The sequence below is a fragment of the Barbus barbus genome (assembly GCF_936440315.1).
Source record: "Barbus barbus genome assembly, chromosome: 14".
NCBI lineage: Eukaryota > Metazoa > Chordata > Actinopteri > Cypriniformes > Cyprinidae > Barbus > Barbus barbus.
The window spans coordinates 22,615,965-22,636,618 of record NC_136742.1 but is presented as its reverse complement, the minus strand read 5'-3'; the positions used below and the strand labels follow the sequence as shown (position 1 = coordinate 22,636,618).

At 36.6% G+C, this 20,654-nt stretch overlaps 1 protein-coding gene across 2 annotated transcripts; it reads right to left on the bottom strand.

Moving 5' to 3' along the window:
- Window positions 1-914: 914 nt before the first annotated feature.
- On the bottom strand, window positions 915-20,415 carry LOC306880135 (elongator complex protein 3). Of its 2 annotated transcripts, none has more exons than XM_079433462.1 (15): window positions 20,246-20,415; window positions 19,677-19,776; window positions 19,448-19,586; window positions 19,270-19,340; window positions 18,686-18,749; window positions 18,527-18,595; window positions 18,183-18,337; window positions 10,755-10,916; window positions 10,133-10,259; window positions 3,959-4,152; window positions 2,994-3,084; window positions 2,846-2,911; window positions 2,527-2,754; window positions 2,202-2,283; window positions 915-1,515 (listed from the first exon to the last, which is right to left on the bottom strand). In XM_079433462.1, the coding sequence occupies exons 1-15, from the start codon at window positions 20,265-20,267 to the stop codon at window positions 1,439-1,441; spliced, it is 1,647 nt and encodes a 548-aa protein (XP_079289588.1). In that variant the 5' UTR covers window positions 20,268-20,415; the 3' UTR covers window positions 915-1,438. The 2 variants fall into 2 exon arrangements, with proteins under 2 accessions (XP_079289588.1, XP_079289589.1); XM_079433463.1 differs by having other exon boundaries at window positions 19,435-19,586; window positions 20,246-20,410.
- Between the last annotated feature and the right edge of the window lie 239 nt (window positions 20,416-20,654).

Sequence of the window (20,654 nt, the reverse complement as noted above, 5' to 3'; positions counted from 1 at the left end):
CACTTTGCCCTTTTCCTCACGCTTCGCTGGTTTGCAAATGAAACACTGCGATGGCTCATCTTGACCTCGGTGGCGAAATATGCACATTATCCAAACACAGCACTTGTTCATTCTCTGAGGTCATCATCTCGGCTACATCAGTATTAAATCTGCATTGGTAAGATTTTACTTAAGAGGAATAAATGACCTTCATGAGCCAGTGTAATTAGCGAAATCTGTTATGGGATTGTCTAGTTAAAACTTAAAAGAGATTTAGTGAAAGCTGCTGATTGGTGTGTAGGATGACAGTGCCACTATTCATCGTTTTAACGGTGAGGTTATTAAACCATTAAAGTCCTAACAAAGGGTCTGTGCCGGGAAACTACGAGATCAACCATTGTTAAATCATCACTTTATTGTGGGGTGGTGGCAAAACAACATCTTGCCATTTATTGGAAGCCATTTCTCTGATGACAAACCTCTTATAAGTGTGACCTGACTGAGCTTAGCTTTAAAGGGTGGTCGGTCATCATTCGCCTGACACCTTGACTCACAGACAGAGATAGCGATATAATCTGGTATTGCGATGTCAAATGAAGCAGTAAAAACCCATCAGCAGACATATCATGAGGTCTCTTGCGGAGGAGAGCTCGCCACGCATTTCTCAGAAATTGGTGGTGTGACAGACACTAAAACGCAGAAGAGTAGTTCCAGTGAACTTTTCATTCTGTCAAAAATAGAAGCAATTGAATTTCAATCATTTTGGCGACAGTTTTTCATATCTGAGCTGCACAGGAGAGTGCCGCGGATGATTTCTTACCCATTAATTCCTTTGAATGTTCAGTGATGGCTGTATTATGACTCCATCCAAATCGTCTGCCTTTGTGCCAACATGCGATTTATGACAATGTACAATCATGTGATAATTACTGAAATCCTGGATAAATATCTTTATTAACAATGAAAAAATGTCCAGATGAACACTTTTCATGCACAGCCAAGAAAACATGAAAATGCAATTAATCCATCTTCAAAATTAACAGAACAGGAAAAATGGTGGATTAATCATATGTGCCAAGCATGAATTATTTTCCCCTCCGAAATTCACGTGAAAAATATGCGCTTTTATAATGGGATAACTCAAAGCCTCTGCAGTTTTTTTCCTCCATCATGTCCAATGTTGTCAGTAGAAACCAAAAATAATGAGTGTTATCTCAGAGAAGTAAATGCACTGGTAAGTATACTAAGCACAAGTATAACAAGCACTGATACTTGCATCATGGTCTTCATAAGAGAACTACAGAATACTCTCTTTGGCTGGCATGTAACAGAATAGTGCGGTCTGCTTTGTGGTGACCACACACACACTCTCTGTAGTCCTCATGCCCAGTCCGTAAAGATCCCCTTAAAGTCAGTGTCCTGCATGTCAAACAATTTTCTCCAGGGATTCCTCTCTGCTTCAGTAAAGGTTTTTCACCATATATGGCCCCTCCAGTTCATAACCCATTTTTCTGTAGTAATTCCTTGTTCCAACACCTGAACCAAAAAAAAATTAAACATGAACAATGAACAAATATTCAGATTTACAGTAGAACAGAATCTTTCTTTCAATATTACATGCTCTAATGGAGGCACCCTGGGGTATGTTATGTGGACTAAAGACTAAATTCAATTTGTCAAAAGTTCAACATTAAAAAATAAATGTTTTTTGAGCACCAAATCAGCATATTAGAATGATTTCTGATATCACAGGAATAAATATAATATATATATATATTAAAATAGAAAACAGTTATTTTAAATTGTTATATCGATATATATCTTGATATTAATGAATTTACACTGATTGAAGGAAAAAGAATATCACCCTTTTTAGTCATTTGAGAGGAACAGTCATTTCAGCCAATGTTGCCATGCAGATTCAAAATACTTAAAGCAAGAAAACCCCACTGTATTTCCAATACATTCTACAGTTGTTGTTTTGCTTTCTTTGTCAGACATGAGAGTACAAAAGTTATCACGCCCTCACATTAAAGCATCAGAGCCAGAATAATATGAATACAGATTTTCATTTATTTTTCCAATTGCTGTTATCTCCATCCTGCAGCTGATTTGGGGAGGTGCATGTCAAAATTTCGTATTCATTCTTTTCTAGCGAGGGCAAGAGAAGAATCAACAAAATAAATGCGCCATTCTGTTAACGCTGAGAATATTTTTGATACCTGAGATAACAGCCAATTTGCTAGAGCCGTGCTCATCCCTGGCTATCCTCTCAGCCTCCTCCATCAACATCATCCCAAAACCCTACAAATGCACACGAGGAGAAAAAGAACATTAGAATGTGCAGTCAGTGAGGCTATGTAAAATACACGAAAAGACAAAAGCCTTAAATAAAAATGAAATATTTAAATGTACACAATTATCTCCATGCAAGAGGAGTGGTTTTTCAATTTAACCATTATTAATGACAAATCATGTGTTTGCCATTTGTCCAAGTGACAGTAAAGTTACTTTGCTATGTTTTACTGGTAGAAATAAGGTGTCTACCTGATGCTGAAACTTGCTGGGGTCTCGGCTGCTGACAGGGACCACGCTTCCGTAGACATGCAGCTCCCGGACAATGGAAACGCCACCCTTCAACTCGGGCCGGAAGGATTGTGGTGAGCAGCGACGAAGACGCAAGAGACCAATTAAAATGTCCTGCTCGGGGTCCTCATAAGACAGGAAGGTCTCCCAGCCTCCATTAGCCACATAGTCTCTGCGGATCAGCTCGACCTACAAGAAGCACAGAAATTATTTCCAGTCGCTAACTCTACATGCTTTAACAACAAGTTTCTGCTAATTGTTTACACCGAACGTGAAATACCTGATATGGTCGAACTTTGTGATGAATCTCTTGTATGCCCACTTCTCTGGTTCGTACATCTCTACACTGCAAGAATCAAAAACAGCTTGTACTTAACAGCCTTGAATTCATACGACAAACAAACTAGGTGATTGATAATTAAGGTTACCTCAGTGCCCATGTCTTTCATTCTGGCCAATGCCAGCTCTCTCAAATTCCCATGTTCCACCCCAGAGCTCACCAATGGCATTGGGATGTCCCTGAAAGAGGCCAGAGATCATCAGCTTGGCAAAACTAATAGTTGGTCACATTAGAATGAACGCAAGGCAACAGGTAATACTTCTGTTTTGGGTAAATAATAAATTAGGGATGCATGATACATTGGTACCATATTGGTTATTCATATTAGAGTTTTCTTTTTTTAATTTACCAATATCATTTGATATTGGATATTTAATTGTTAATACACATTTCCTGTATTTTTACATTCAAATTGCCATAATTTAACACTCAATTAAAGTTAATGTTTCAAAACACCAATAATTTATAAAAAAATAAATGTAATCTTTAATAAATTATAAATGTAATATTTGACATCTCATAATAAATACTTTATATTGTTGTGATGCACAAACTCACTTATTTGATTTAAAATTATTGTAGTTTTTAGTATTTTATTTAAAATTCATTATTATACAAAATAGCATAGATTTGACCATTTTTTTTTAACGATTGCTATGACAATTTTTTTTTAATACTTCTAACAATTTTCCTAAATTCTTAATGCACCAACACACCTACAATACACACTTGACAAAACACAATATCATAACACTAACATCAATGGAATTACATGGTTTTGGTCTTGACTGAGCTTGTGTGTAAGAGAAGTTCAAGCATTTTAAATCTGTGTTAACTGTAACAAGAAAAGTGTTAATTGTATAGTCTACACAGACGGATGTTGTGCTAACTGTGTAAAGAGTTTAGGAAAATTGTTAAAAGTATTGAAAAAATTGTCATAGCAATCGTAAAAAAACAGTAATATCAGCCAAATTTCAGCCACAACATGAAAACAGAATGAGCTTTTCCTTCATGTTTGTGGGGTCAATTTTTGAGGTTTAGATACTGCCTTACCTCTGTACACGATACACACGAGTCCATGGTGGGACCAGCGCTAAAATTCGTGCTACCAGATCCACTAAGGCACTGGGGGAGTAGCTCTTATATCGGCCCGTTTTCCACAGCTCATACAATCCAGTGCCTCGAATCACCAGTGTGGGATAAAGTTTGAGCCCGTCTGGTCTGAATGCAGGATTCTCAAAAAACTCCTGGTGACAGAGACAATAGTTGAAAAGAGTTTTAGCAGAGCAGTGCAAACATGAGACTTACTTCTACAACCAGTAATGAGTACACGAGTTTGTTATTGCAACACTGATAAAAACCTCAAAAATAACTTTAAATTAAATATTTAGGGGTAAATTTTTTTTTTCAGTTTTTCATTGACATTATAAAACTAAAATATTTATGATATATTGGCATAATATCAGCCATAAGTCACCCTGCACTCTAATTTTTGGGATTTGCCGTTGAAAAATCCATATCGGTTGCCCACTCATAATAAAGACTTCACTTACGGTATTATAACTTTCAAAATTATAACAGCAAAAATTAAATATATATTTTGTGAATATATTTACAAGTTATCTTTTTTCAAAATATTGTTCCTAAAGAAATCTTAAACTGAATAAAAAGCTGTAGGCATGAGTTCCTGAGACAATTCTTATATTGTTTGCTGATAGGCTTTGTACTAGCTTTTTACTTGGAAAGTAACATCATTCACATTCAAGAATTGGTAAACTGCTAAATAAAGTCTCATGACCTCCATCACTGATCTTGCTTACGTCTTCTACTTACGGATAAATGGGAGGGAATCTATTTACCCTTGTCACTTTGAAAAGCTCAGGGGTCACAGAGCACACTCAGAAATGTAACCATTACAATCAAAGAGACAATGTCAGTGGTCATTTAATTGGTACTGTCCTGCTTCCTGACACACAAGTGAATCATCGAACTGGGCACTGGTGCATTTAAACTAAGACTGCATGAGTCTAAACTCTAAATAGCACAAACAAACAAAAACAGTTGCCTTTAACAAACAAATTGAAATGACGGATTATTTGAGTCACGACTAGCCATGCACTTTGAGCTTCTCCTTACTCTAAGAGTCAAATGAAATGAGTCTTTGTGTGATATATTTACGCTGAGTGTTATTTTTTATGTAGAGAGGGGAGCCTGCAAACAGTCTGATAAGTGAGCAGTGAGAGTCGGACGAGTCAGTAATGGGATTCCGTTATCACAGAGCCACGCTCCTTTCCACAGCATACTTGTCCTGAGATAGCGCCGACAGGTTCCCGTCTCGAAAGGTGGGGGGAGGCGTGACGGAGAGCGGGGGAGAAAATACGGAAGAGGGAGGGAAAGAGGAGAGCACGAGCATCAGAGAAAGCAGGTTAGGTGAGATAAACCGGCCGAGCGCTGCTGGTGGGTGACACAGGTGAGGTTGTGTGGGCACACGGTGGCGGAGGAGAAGAGCTGATAGTGGTGGGGTCAGAGACCACCTTCTACAGCCATTAATCTCCCTCTCTCCTGCTCTGACATACTGCCTTCTAATGGCTCTCTATCACAGAGATATCAAAACGGGTGTGTGAGAGACAAATTAATATACACTGAAACTTATGCGTGAAACGGATTCTAATAAAGCACTGACGGAATTAATAGGCGGAATGGAAAAGCAATGAGCCGATTATCGTCAAAACCGTGCTTTGAGTAGGTGCTTTTCAATGTAATTAAAAAAGCAACAGTATAGTCAGGAATATGAAGTGGAAAATAAAATGGCAGGCACTTTGTTCTGAAGAACACACTGAATATTATATTATATTGCAAGCGAGTTTTCTAGGATGTGGTCGTGCAGACTCAAATCTACAGATTGAAAAGAAGAGGTGCCTTGCCTTGTGCTTAACTGCAGAGCGTACAAAATACAAATAACACTAATTTAATAACATGGTTAAATATAATCTTTAGCAAATATTAACATGAAAGTACATTTTTATACTGTACGTTACAATGTGATGCTTAAATAATTTTAGTTTTTATTGTTTTATTTTTAATTTATTTAGACAAAATAATATACAACTTTTATATTTATTGGTTAATGACTATAACATGAAAATATTTGATTGTGTTAGGCAGAATTTAAATATCGGTCATTTATCACTTAACAGCCATAACATGATGATTAATCATTTTATCTGTGTTAGAATAATATAGGAAATTTATTGTTTAACCACCATAACATGCTAATTAATCTTCAGTATTAGCCAGAATTTTAATATCGTAATTTGACGATTAATGACCATAACATGATAATTAATTGTATTATCGGTATCAACAAGAACTTTAATATTGGTGCATCCCTATCCTAAAGCCACATTAAAAATGTCATGTCAGGGCAATGATTGTGCACAAATAATTGTTGAGCAAAATCCTAAACCGTTTATTGGCAACTTTCCTGAAGTTTGATTAAAAAAAAAATTATTTTCTCTTTGGAGCTCTTGTAAAAGAACCACATTGGTTACATTTTATTTAATCAGAATTCATGCCTCCAAATGCAGTTTTTTGTTTTGTTTGGTACAAGAAACACTAACATTAAAAGGGGCCAAAACAAGTCACAAAAGTGTAAAAAAGGGAATATTTTCAAATAGACTGTTTGTACCTTTAGCCTCAAATTGCAATATTACAATTACAAATTGTACAAATAAAGAGTAAAAAGGTATTGCTGTCCAAATATTTTGGAGCTGGCAGTTGATTGCAGCAGTGTGGAGGCAGTAAGAGCGTCCCAGGGGGAAAATAAGGTAGGAGTAATGTGGGCTTGGTATAACAATGTAAAAATCTAAGCGAAGACTTTTAGCTTTAGAGACACATGACTTCCGAGACTCTAGAGACTGGATGATTGCAATAAAAAGTTAATGGTGCTCTTCTACAGTTAAGTGGCATTTATGTGACTGTTAATGCAAAATATTATTTATATAATTGCACTCAGTTAATCACGCTGTTTCTTATGCAACATTAACGTCATTCACTTGCTCTTCTGTTGTCCTAATGGGAAATAATCACCCGCTTTAAAATCGCTAAACTCCAGAGATCGTGCACTGACAGTGTTCGCTTAAGACATCAAAGAAACCTGTTGGCACCTGGATTGCTCCCGGTTGGTGTTTAATATAGTCTGTCAGAGAGAAGCACTTTGAATGGGTTCCAGAGCACAGTCACTGATTGGATCTCCATGCTTCGGTAATGAAACCCACGATAATGAATGCTCTATTCACTTCACATAATGAAGCCCCTGATAATGCAAACCAATGCGTCACAGTTGGACACTGACAGAGGCCATAAAAGAGCAGCCTGCCATGGCACATCACTCCCCACTTCATTTACCCTTCATTCCTGCTATGAAACAATTAGCTACTGCACCCCATAAAAGTGGATTTCTCCTCCGGATAGAAATGTTAGGGGGTTCCTATACTGTACATCTCATGTGTACAACCACTTTTTGTCTCTCCGCATTGTAATCTAGGGCTGTGTGATATGGGAAACTATTTCATTTTGCTATTTATTTTTTATTCAAACTTTTCTAAAGGAGCAATATATGATTTCTCATTTCTTGCCCTAATACTTCTGGAAAGACTGCTTGATGACGACTATGGCTCAGTAGTTTCTGATACTTTGAGTGTCAAAGTTAATAGAGCACCCGAAAGTAATATGGAAATTTTGGATATCCCAACAGCCATTTCACAGAAATGTTGATTAATTGAAGTCCTTTAGTTGATGAAAATTACATTTTGAAAACCACCTGCGTAACCTGTGAGGTATACAGAGATAAACCTGTGCATTTAACCCCTTAACTGTCGTTCCCATTTTTGAAAATTCACAAAAAAGTGCACTATGCAAACTCTGTCACTCAAGAGTCTGTCACTCAGCTCCTCAGTTCATTAAAAGAACTTACAGAATAAACTGTTGCAAGTTTGAGGACCTTAAATTACAAAGCACTATTTCCCATAATCCTCTTGAAGCTTATGCTTGAGGCTTATTTGAAGTAATCCAAACATGATTATTCAGGTAGCACTTTGAAAGTGTTTTAGAATGAAAATTGTGTCATTATTTCCTCACCTGCATGACTTTCTTTATTCAAATTACAAATTGAGAAACTAACGGAATGCATAGTCGATATAAAAAACTGACAAGTAATTTCTTACTGCTAAATTCTGAAAAAACAGAAGTGTTAATTATTGGACCTAAAAACCCCACATGTAATAACCTAGAACACTGTCTAACACTTGACGGCTGCTGTCGATTCTTCGTCATCAGTTAGGAATCTAGGTGTGCTGTTTGATAGCAATCTTTCATTTGAAAGCCATGTTTCTAGCATCTGTAAAACTGCGTTTTTCCATCTCAAAAACATATCTATCTTGCGACCTATGCTCTCAACGTCAAATGCAGAAATGCTAATTCATGCATTTATGACCTCAAGGTTAGACTATTGTAATGCTTTATTGGGTGGTTGTTCTGTACGCTTGATCAACAAACTCCAGCTGGTCCAAAATGCAGCAGCTAAAGTTCTTACTAGAACCAGGAAGTATTAGCCCGGTACTGTCAACACTGTACTGGCTCCCTATCAAACATCGTATAGATTTTAAAATCTTGTTAACTACTTATAAAGCCCTGAAGGGCTTAGCTCCTCAGTACCTGAGCGAGCTCTTATCATATTATAGTCCTCCACGTCCGCTGCGTTCTCAAAACTCTGGCCGTTTGATAATACCTAGAACATCAAAATCGACTACGGGTGGCAGATCCTTTTCCTATTTAGCGCCCAAACTCTGGAACAATCTACCTAACGCTGTTCGGGAGGCAGACACACTCTGTCAGTTTAAATCTAGATTAAAGACACATTTCTTTAACCTGGCTTACACATAACACACTAATACTCTTCTATTATTCAAATTGGGATTGTTAGGCTGCATTAATTAGATCAACCGGAACCGGGAACACTCCCCATAACACACGATGTACTCGTTACATCGTAAGAAGAATAGCATCTACACTAAAATTTGTCTGTTTCTTTCTTATTCTGTTTCTCAGTCCGTGTCCGGATCAGATGGTGGATCGGCGCCGGGAGATAATTTGTCCCTGATCTTCAGCAGAGGCCGGCACACCTGGATGAGCCCCGGGGACATATTCCCAGTGAAGACCTCGACTTAAATGCAATAAAAATTCAAATTAAAATAAAAGAAAATAACTAAAAATATAATACCTAACTACATAATACTATTATTGTTAGAAATTGCAACAATATGAAATAGAAATAAATACATTTATACATTTAAAATTTTAATTAAAACAATAAATAAACAATTATCTCCTGGCCAGAGGAGAACTGGCCCCCCAACTGAGCCTGGTTTCTCCCAAGGTTTTTTTTCTCCATTCTGTCACAGAGGGAGTTTTGGTTCCTTGCCGCTGTCGCCTCTGGTTTGCTCAGTTGGGGACACTTAATTTCTAGTGATTATCGTCAATTTGATTTAGCAGATACTATTTAAACTAAACTGATCTAGACAATGACATCTCTGAACTCAATAATGAAATGCCTTAACTGAAAATTGACTGTTTAATGTTATTTTTATACATTACTGACACTATATCCTCCAATTTGATACTGTTAAGTGCTTTGACACAATCTGTATTGTTAAAAGCGCTATATAAATAAAGGTGACTTGACTTGACTATTATTAATATTGGAAACTGTGATACGTTTTTTCAGGGTTCTTTGATAAAGAGAAAAATATACTTTTTTGTAACATCATAAATATCTTTACCATCACTTTTGATCGATTTAATGCATTCTTAAAAAAAAGTTTTTTTTTTTTTTTCATACTAACCCTAAGCTTTTGAATGGTAGTGTATATGAAAGTAAATGACACCAAAGATTTTCTACTTTAGTTGTGTTTCTAAACACCCCACAAAAGAAAGTCTAACAGGTTTAGAACAGCATGAAGAAAAAGGTTGTTTTTTCAAGGTTGAGTGTTCATTCTTAGGTGAACTATTGATGTATTGTACACCAAACAATTTTGACCAGTAAAAGATTAATATTACCAAAATATAAAATGACTCCATGCTTAATCATTTTGCCATTTTTACATTGTGTTTGGTGGCAGATTTTATAGGTGAATGCAGTAGAATTACACTGATCCATAAAGTACTTACTATAAACTGCTCCACATCTCTTTCCATACCGACATTGGGTAAGTCTGGCATCATGTGGGCTACAACTTTAAAACCAGCATCCTTAGCCAGGTGGAAAGATTCACACACAGCCCGAACGGTATGTCCTCTGGAAAAAGTTTGTAAGTTCAGTAAGTACATTTAGTTCTTAGTACATAAATCCAATATGCCCAACCATGCCCAAGATACATGCAGTTACTAAAGAAATATCATCCTTAGTTTTATAAGACGAAACATAAATGACCAAAACACATTTTAAATGGTCATATGGCTGTATATTCTAATTAATCATGTTTTTTACAAGGTCACTTAAATTCCACTCTGTCCTTCAGCACAGCACTTTTAACTACTAACCAAAGAGTATAAGTATGGAGTAATTAGCATAGTTGCTAAGTCTACTAATCCTTCGAAGTAATTCCTAAATGACACATAATCAAACGAGTAAACTGCAATTACCAACATGAGCCAAAATCTGTTGGAACAAAATGACTCACTGGAAGTTATGCTAATAGCATCCCAAGGTCAAGTTTATCCAAATATCAAACACTCATCCTCTAGTCTAGTCTGTGGCATGGCCCTTATTATAAAAGCAACAAACTCTGACCTGTTGGTATCACGAGCCACATCCTCATAAACACTCTGTACGCCGATCTCTAGTCTGGTGCAACCGTAGGCCAGCATGTCACTCAAGTGTCTTTTCAGGCAGTAGTCCGGTCTGGTCTCAATCGTGATGCCGACACATTTGGTGTTACTGCGTTCAGAGTATCTGGGGAAAAAATATCAGCTCAGAACTTCTGTTACTATTTTATATATGCATGTATCCATTCTTTTATAAAGAAATTAATAGGGACACATTAAATTGTTCAAAAGTGACAGTAAAGACATTAAAAATGCTACAAAATATGTCAATTTCAATTTAATGCTGCTCTTTTAAATGTTCTTCTCATCAGAGAATCCTGAAGAAAATGTATCATGGTTTCCACAAAAACATTAAGCAGGATTTGTTTTCAGCATTGATATCTGTATTGTTAAAAGGTGACTTGACTTGATTGATAATAATAAGAAATGTTTCTTGAGCACTAGCTTATTTCTGAAGGATTGTGTGACAGAAAACTGGAGTAAATGGCTGCTACAAATTCAGCTTTACCATCATAGAAATAAATGTGACCCTGGCCCTCAAAACCAGTCTTAAGTCGCTGGGGTATATTTATAGCAATAGCCAAAAATACATTATATGGGTGAAAATTATTGATTTTTCTTTTATGCCAAATATCATTAGGACATTAAGTAATGATCATGTTCTATGAAGATATTTAGTAAATTCCCTACTGTAAATACATCAAAACTTAATTTTTGATTAGTAATATGCATTACTAAGAACTTCATTTGGACATCTTTAAAGGCGATTTTCTCAATATTTAGATTTTTTTGCACCCTCAAAATCCAGATTTTCAAATAGCTGTATCTTGGTCAAATATTGTCCAATCCTAACAAACCATACATCAATGGAAAGCCTATTTCATTCATTTGTCAGATGATGTATAAATCTCAATTTTGAAAAACTGACCCTTATGACTGGTTTTGTGGTCCAGGGTCACAACTTACATTTTAATGTATAAAATAGAAAACATAAATTTTAAATTGTAATACTACTGGTATACTACTGGTTTTACTGTATTTTGATCCAAAAAGCAGCCTTGTTGAGACTTTTCAAAACCATTAAAAAAAAAATTATATGTATATATATATATATACAGTGCCCTCCAAAAGTATTGGAACAGTAAGGCCAATTCCTTTATTTTTGCTGTAGACTGTAAACATTTGGGTTTGACATCAAAAGAGGAATATGAGATGCGAGATTAACATCTCAGCTTTTATTTACAGGTATTTTCATCTGATACACAACTTAGAAGATAGTACCTTTTGTTTGAACCCACCCATTTTTCATGTCACCAAAAGTATTGGAACATGTGACTGACAGGTGTGTTTTGTTGCCCTGGTGTGTCCTATTAATTGATTATTCAAACAATAAATAGCACTGAATGTCTGCGCTCAGTTTCAGATCCATGCAGACTGCATTTATAGTTAGTTAGACATGTAACCAACATGAAAACCAGAGAGGTGTCTATGGGTGAAAAACGAGCAATTGTGAAGCTGGAAGAAGATGAAAAACCAATCAAACCATTGCACAAACACTGGCAATAGCAACTACAACCATTTGGAATCTCCTGAGGAAGAAAGACACCACTGGTGTACTAAGTAACACACCTCAAATGGGTAGATCATGGAAAACATCTGCAGTTGATTACAGAAACATTGTGACAGCTGTAAAGAAAGACCCTTATACAACTGTTAGTGACATCAGCAACAACCTCCAGAGGGCAGGAGTGAAGGTATCACAATCTACTGTTCGCAGAAGACTTCATGAACAAAAGTACAGAGGCTACACCAGAAGATGCAAACCACTCATTAGCAAGAAGAATAGGAGACGAGCCTCAAAAATTCTGGGACAAGGTTTTATGGACTGATTTTATGGACCAAAGTGATGGAAAGGCTAAAGTTTGTAGAAAGAAAGGATCTGCTCATGATCCCAAACATACAAGCTCATCTGAAACACAGTGTACACAGGTGTACATTATAGTACACATTACACAAGTAATGTAATGGCTTGGGCTTTCATCGCTTCTTCTGGGACAGGCTCATTAATCTTCATTAATGATGTAACGCATGATGGCAGCAGCAAAATTTACTCAGAAGTCTACAGAAATATTTTGTCTGACAATTTACAGAAAGATTCAACCAAGCTGATTGGGAGATCCTTCATCATGCAGCAAGATAATGACCCAAAAAATAGTGCCAAAACAACAAAGGAGTTCATCAGGGGCAAGAAGTGGAAGGTTTTAGACTGGCCAAGTCAATCTCCACACTTAAACCCTGTAGAGTATGCATTTTACCTGCTAAAGAAGAGACTGAAGGGAGTAAAGAGGCTGCGGTGAAAGCCTGGAAAAGCGTCACAAAAGAAGAATGCAAAAGTTTGGTGATGTCAATGGGTCACAGGCTTGATGCAGTTACTGAAAGCAAAGGATTTGCAACTAAATATGAAGTCTTTTTCACATTAATCTATGTTAATTCTATCTGTTCCAATACTTTTGGTAACATGAAAAATGGGTGGGTTCAAACAAAAGGTGCTATAGTATCTTCTAAGTTGTGTATCAGATGAAAATACCTGTAAATAAAAGCTGAAATGTTAATCTCTCATCTCATATTCATCTTTTGATGTCAAACCCAAATGTTTTCAGTCTACAGCAAAAATAAAGGAATTGGCCTTACTGTTCCAATACTTTTGGATATATATTATATTTTGGACGCACACACACACACACACTCTCGCTATGTATTTATGCATGTACGTGTGTATAATGTACGATTGAACTACAAAATGAACAAAACAAACAAACAAACAAAAAACTCTTTTAAAATGGCTTTTTAAAAAGACTTCTCAATAAAATGGAAAAATCTTCCAATTACAGTTTCTGATGATAATATGAAAACTATTTTACGACTGAACTGGTTTCAATTGGCCAACTGTATTGGTTTGCATCAATTTAATAATAATTCTGAAATGCATGGTTTTTGGCTTCCTGTCATGCCTGACATTGTTCTGAAGTTTTAATGGAGATTTAATAGCCCAAAAACTCTTTCTATCCATTTAGCTCCTGGTTCTATCCCCAGATTTCAGACAATGTAGTTATGAAACCAACAGAGCATTTCTCATTTGTACTTATTCTCTTTATTTCTCTCTCCCTCACACACACATCCTCTGCTGAGATAAGCAATGGGCCTGAAATCGAACTGTTGTCTCCCCCATCTCTGGCTGATTAGCCGGCAGAACAATTATGGCAATCGTGTCATCTTAACAAACCCGCTGATAAGCTGTGGTGTGCCGACAATCCTGTGGACCTCTGCCTACGTGCACACACACACACACACACACACTCTCTCTCACACACACACACACACTCTCGCTCTATCAAGAAAATAAATAACACAAAAAACACAGTAATAAACTAACAGCGCCCTGCAGTGGCAGTCTATCCACATCTTGCAATCATCCCTTTTGCCTTTCATTCTAACTTCAAAAAGTTTGCTTTCCTCAGGGAGCTGATGTCATCACTTGTTCAAAACTGACGCAAAGCCTTTTTGAAAAGATATCAAATCTTATCAAACATAAAAATATATAATTTTTTGTAAAATTTTGCTGGTGAAGTTAGTTGTACGGAAATCACATACGTCATCTTTAGACGGACTTAGACTAATGGTCAAAGTGAAAAGAAGGCTTTTATTTGCTTGGTTAAACATAAATGTGCAAGTTAATGTCAGCTAAACTGTTAAATTACATATCAGGAGATGTGACTAATAACACTCTTTATCTTGTCATCATCATTTAAGCAAAGAGTCCAAATGCCACATTCTGTCTTATTGTTCTGTGACTAGGCAGAGAGCAGTGCCAATGCAGCTGCTCTGAAAGTGAAAGTCTGGTTCAAAAGCCTCCCAATATTGCCACACTACCAAATTTGCTCACCAGGAGATTTTTGGCCCAGTGCTTTAACTGATCCTAGGCCTGCATTAGTTCATTTTGCATATACTGACTTACATTATCCCACAACAAAACCACAGGTCCCAAGTCAGAGCTTATTAACTAGTGATTTTCCCCAGACACACATAAGACAACACAGCTGCTCCATCCCCTCTGCTTTTATCTAACTCTTGCACTCTAATTCCTGCACTTATTGACTGATCTTGGACCAGTTGTGTAATGGGTTGAAGACAAGTACATTTATGTGTAATTACTTCTGAAGAGTAGGCATTCATCATTACATAATAGTCACATCAGTCATTGGTCAATGTTAAAGTTTTTTTTTATCTGTATTGGTCGATATTGTATATCAGCCGATATTGGAAATTTATCACCCTATTTTTACATTTAGACTACCCATGTCATCATGAAATGCTCAGTAATAATTTATTAACACTGTTAAATGTGCCCATTTGTAACCAAGAAATATAATATTTCTGATTTATGTTTCTGATTTATATTTTTTTATGTTAATTGTTTTTTATATGTACACAGAGTAATAAAAAGTATTGCACCACATTTCATACTGTGTATAATTGTGTATGGCCAGTAAAATTGAAATATATTATAATTTTGTGTTGCCTAAATTTTTAATTTAAATTTAATGTGAAAATGTTTTATTATTTCAAGCAACATTTGATGATAGATAATTATTACAAAGACAAGCAACATTATGCCACAGAGAATTGTGTCTTTCCTTGGGTACCCACATATTATATTTCATTTGTTATTTTTGCTATTTTTTTTAAACAAATCTATTTCTTATTTCTTATTTATGTTTTATGATTTTATCTTTTGTGTTATTTATTATTAGGGGTTCAAGCACGTCATGCTGAAACCCTATTGTAATTGCTAAAATGGTCACGGATGAGCGATTTCCACATAAAACTGATCAGACCAAACCGTAAGTCGTAGAAACTTGAAACTTGGAGGGATGGTAGTACTCACACTGCCTACAACATGACTGAGGCTCGCCCCAATCGTCCTGACGGGGGCGCTACAGCGATTGAAAGTACAAAATTGCTCATAACTCCTAAACCGCCAGTCTCAAGCTCAAGTGTCTTGTGTCGTTGGAATCCTTGGCTCATGCTGGACAATTTTCGGCTATTTTGCAAAACCTACTTTTGCGAACTAGTCCTAGGTTTTTCGCCCGATCCGAACCAAACCAGTGCAGAAAGATTCTCTGGAGAGTGAATATCAATAATTATCCAAAAAAAAGTTGAACTTTCGACTCACTGTGGCAAAGGGCAAAACGTTCAAAGGGGGCAGGGCCACTTTTAGTAAAATGCCTATAACTCCTGAACAATATAGTCCTTATACTCCTGAAAATAGCGGAGATTGGCCACTTGGTGGTGATATGAGGGGAAAATGGCTATAACTAAGCAACCATTTGTCCTATCAACATGAAAATCACTGTGCACAGTCTTGGTTCAAAGTGCCTCAAGTGTCTATGGGGACATTTGAGCATCTCAAAAAATCAAAGTCATTGGCCGATGAAGATTGAGCACCTGTTAGACAAGGTTAACGGAGGCAGATCGGAATGAAACTCGGGGTCACAAGGTCTGTGAGAAATTTGAAAGTAATCGGCCACTGGGGGGGTGGGATCACATTTTTTGAGGGCATAAACGATTGTACATTGCGCAGTTTTCCGCACATATTCGTATCGCATGATAGACCTCCTCGTTCCGAACAACATTGCCCCTAGAACCACTGCTGTCAATCAAACCGTTTTTTAAATGATTGAGAAGATGTGAAAAACCTACTTTTGCGAACTAGTCCTAGGTTTTTCACTCAGTCTGTAAAAAACCACCGCAGTGCAATTCTCTGGACTCTCTAGGTCAATATTATCAAAAACATGTTGAAATTTACCCTTTGGGAAGATATAACGGAGTGCTTTAGAAAAAGGGCCAGTCCAAATATACCCAAAAGTCTATAAAGCCTAAACGAAAACTCAAAACTTCATGAAACCCACTGGGCACATGCGACAGGTGATTCTAAACAAACATGCAAAGTTTCAGGGAGATCGGACCACAGCTGGCGCTATAACAGTCATAAACATTTTAAAAACATCATATTTCTATGGTAAATCACCTGGATTTGGCAAAAATACTTTTTTAATAATTGATTTAGGTGCTTACAGGCTTGCTAAATAATATGTAAATGTCTTTTTCCTTATGTGCTTAAATACCTACCCTGCTTGCAGCTATATTACTATTCTTTTCATCCACCTTATTTTTCCTGTAAGAAAGGGCTTACAGGATTTACCATTTGTAAGTTTTATAGGACTGGCTTCCAGTGTCAATCACTTCCAGCTTTTTTTAGCTGTAAACAACAGCTCGCTTTGCTGCTTGATATTGTAAACTGGTGTGTTTTACCATATTATTTTAATGTATTATGTTAATTATGAACACACTGGTTTGTAGTGCAAACAGTTTTACCATTTACTGCACTTTGTAATTCTTCTCGTTATTTCCCTACTGTGGCTGATGAACCAGAAATCTCGAACATTCACAGAAAACGGCTTATTTGGAATTGTTGCTGTGATGTTATTGCGTTGAAAAATAAGGTGGATTATGTACACAGAATTATAAAAAGAATTCCATTCACTTCCATTCACTCCATGTCATACTCTGCATGGTTGTGTGTGTGACCAGTAAATTTTAAGTGATGCCTAAATTCACTTAATACTTTTAGTTTTTAGTGTTGTATTTTTAAGTTACTTAAAATAGCAGAGAATTTTAATATATGTTTTAGGGATGTCCCAAGCCGATCTCAAGGATCGGGATTAGGGCCAATAAAGACATTTTTTAACTGATCGTTATCAGCTCTTCTGAGCCCGATCCTTATTTTATATCACTTGTCATGCCAGTATGCACACGGTATGCGCCTTTAAGTGGGTTTTCCAACAACCATTAAAAGGAAAGTCTGTTCTAGTACGTTATACATGTTAGAGCTTCCATGCTGAGTATATTTGTAGCACACTCATTAATTTATTGTGTACTTTTATCTGCCGTCTGAGACATCGTTGTTATAACTAATATGCTTTAACACACACACACACACACACACACACACACACACACACAAACACACAAGTCTTTGTAAGAAATAGTTAGGCTATTTCTGTTATGTATAATCAAATTTTGCTTGAAATTAAGTGAAAATTAATAAATTAATTTTGCTTGAATTCATTCATATTAAATATATATAGATAGATAATATATATATATATATATATATATATATATATATATGCCACTAAAGATATTGTCACCAACAGGTGATGGACTGTTCCTGGCCCTTTCCTGGCGCTAAGAAATTTGTGCCACGAAACTCATTATTAAGGGTGGCCTGATTCTATCAGTCACAGACAAGTTTATCATGGGGTGCTGGTACCTGACAGCTTCAGTGACGTTGTTGGACGTATGTCCTGACAGCGCGTCGTGGAGGTTACGGATGAAATAGTCTTTATACTCCTCCGGCAGAGCCATGAATGTGCCTCCCATTACAATGAACTCCACTTTATCCACGCTGTGACCCAGCTGCTTGAGCTAGATGTGCAAACACAGCAGCATAATGATATTAACACCATCTAATGAGAGGAAAAGCTGAGAGGATCATCAACCTTACAGATGTACACCATAAAATCAAAACCATTAAGTAGCTCATGATCCCTTAAGATTTTAACTGTACAATTCCAAAAATGCTGCTTATGAATAGGCACAGTGAAGATGACTCACCTGTTCTACTCGGTGCCTAGTCTGGAGGTAAGGATCGTATCGTGCACGGATGGCTCTCATTGACGTGGGCTGGGTAAGAGGCACATAGCATAACATCAGCGCAAAACTCATAAAAAATATGCGTGTTAGCATTGCTTTGGGATATAGAAGGATAATTACCTCATATCCTGTGTAAGACTGTGTGGAATATTCAAAATCCGAGTCCGGACCCCCTGGGCAGTAGCTGTTTCAGCAAATGAAAACAAACACAACATAAACATTAAAACTGAGACCGGTTTTATCATTATATTTTCCTCATAAAAGTTTCCCCACCAACTGATACACAATGTTAACTGCTTGAACCAGATGCAGGCTCACATGGAAAAAGGTTCATTGTGCCATTCTTTAGGGTGAATAGCTTGTGTTGTTTGTGGTTTAATGTCTTTGAAAGAAGTCTCTTATGTTTATATTTTTCTTTGATCAAAAATAAAGTAAAACAGTAATACTATGAAATATTATTAAAATGTTCTCTATTTTAATGCATTTACATTCACAACAAATCTCCAAGTTTCAGTGTCAAATGACCATTCAGAACTCATCCTAATATACTGATTTGGTGCTTAGGAGATATTTGTTAGCATTATCAGTGGTGAAAACAGTTGTGTGCTGATTAATGTTTTTGGAAACTGTTTAAAAAACAACCACACGCTTTTGGACGGTAGTGTAAAAGAAATACTAGGACACATTATTTTGGTCATACTCACACACAGATGTTGCCTGTAAAACTGATGTGTGGGCAGCGATGAGGCTTGCACATCACAGCGACAACTGCAATCTACAAAGAAATATTAAATCAAAGTCTGTGCAACCGTTTCATTTCTGCATTATCTTTCCACCACCCCAATACAAATATCAAAGGGCTAACATGCCATTTTCATTTACCCCACTGGCAGTCCGAATGGGTTTGGCTTTCAGTTTGGGCACCAAGGCTCTTCTGTAGTGAGGCGGTACTGCAGCAATGATGTCCACCAGCCGTGGCTGTGCAGAGAGACCATACTTGGCTGATGTCTTCGTCTTGACTCTATAAAAACATTTAGTTTAGTCTTAGTTTACCATTATCCAGTGAGAAAACAGTTCCAATTGTGTTTCTGAAGCGTAAAAATGCACTGACTTGTTAAGGTTAATATCTATTCCCTGTTCGTGGGCCTCAACCAACTGCTTGATAACATCTGCAATTGTCATCATCATCAGTTCTGCACGACTCAAGTCACCTAAGGTGGACACAGAGAGTTAAGAAGACAGATAATGTTAGAGAAACACCAACCTCTATGCAGGTTCCAGACTAGTTAAAGGACAGAACTAGTTACTCGGGCTGATTGTTACAACTTTTTATCATAAACTTTACGTCTGACTCAAAATGCTTTCAAACATATATCCTGACAGATACGTGTGTTATAATTTTGAAATAGTAAGAAAACATAAGTAGCTAGCTACCTTTCAAATGAATGCTTCTTTAACAAAACACACCCAAAAAAGTATTATTTCACATGACTTTGTTAACTTTCTGTCACATTGCCATTTTAACAGTGACGAACATTTACGAAACTGCTTGTGTTAAATAAAAATATAACATTTCCTTACATGTGATGTTAAAAATACAATACCCAAGTCTTAGTAAATTAGACAACATGCTAACGTTAACAGAAAACGTTCTGCTTAAACTTAGTCGTGAATACTTACTCTTCTTTTTCGGCTTTCCCATCTTGAAAACAAGCTACAAATAATCCAGAATTTGTATACGATAAACACTCAAATTTGCAGTTAGTTATTTCATTAAACTACGGATTAAAATGTCAACATCATTGAACTGAACATGCTATACTCTTCCGTAAAGCGATTGCGTGTGTCGTAAAGCAACACATGTACAGTTGTCGTAAAGCTGTCACGCACTTTGCTACAGCAGCTCTGCAGTACACTGGAGGACCTCTAGTGTTCAGACAAGTCTCATAGGAATATTTTCTAAAACAAATCACTCATACTAAGTGAAATAGAAATTATTTTGCAAGAAAAATATCGTTAGAGATTGTTATGAGCACCATAAGAGTATAAGTTGCCTCTGGCCATCAAGGCTATTATATAGCCATCTCGA

What these genes read in the sequence shown, in the direction of transcription:
- LOC306880135 (XM_079433462.1), bottom strand. Translation starts at nt 20,267, where the DNA reads ATGGGAAAGCCGAAAAAGAAGA. An exon ending in GAGATGTGGAGCAGTTTATA is followed by an intron (nt 4,153 to 10,132) that starts GTAAGTACTTTA and finishes CTCTGTCACCAG; the next exon opens with GAGTTTTTTGAGAATCCTGC. An exon ending in TGAAAGACATGGGCACTGAG is followed by an intron (nt 2,912 to 2,993) that starts GTAACCTTAATT and finishes TGATTCTTGCAG; the next exon opens with TGTAGAGATGTACGAACCAG.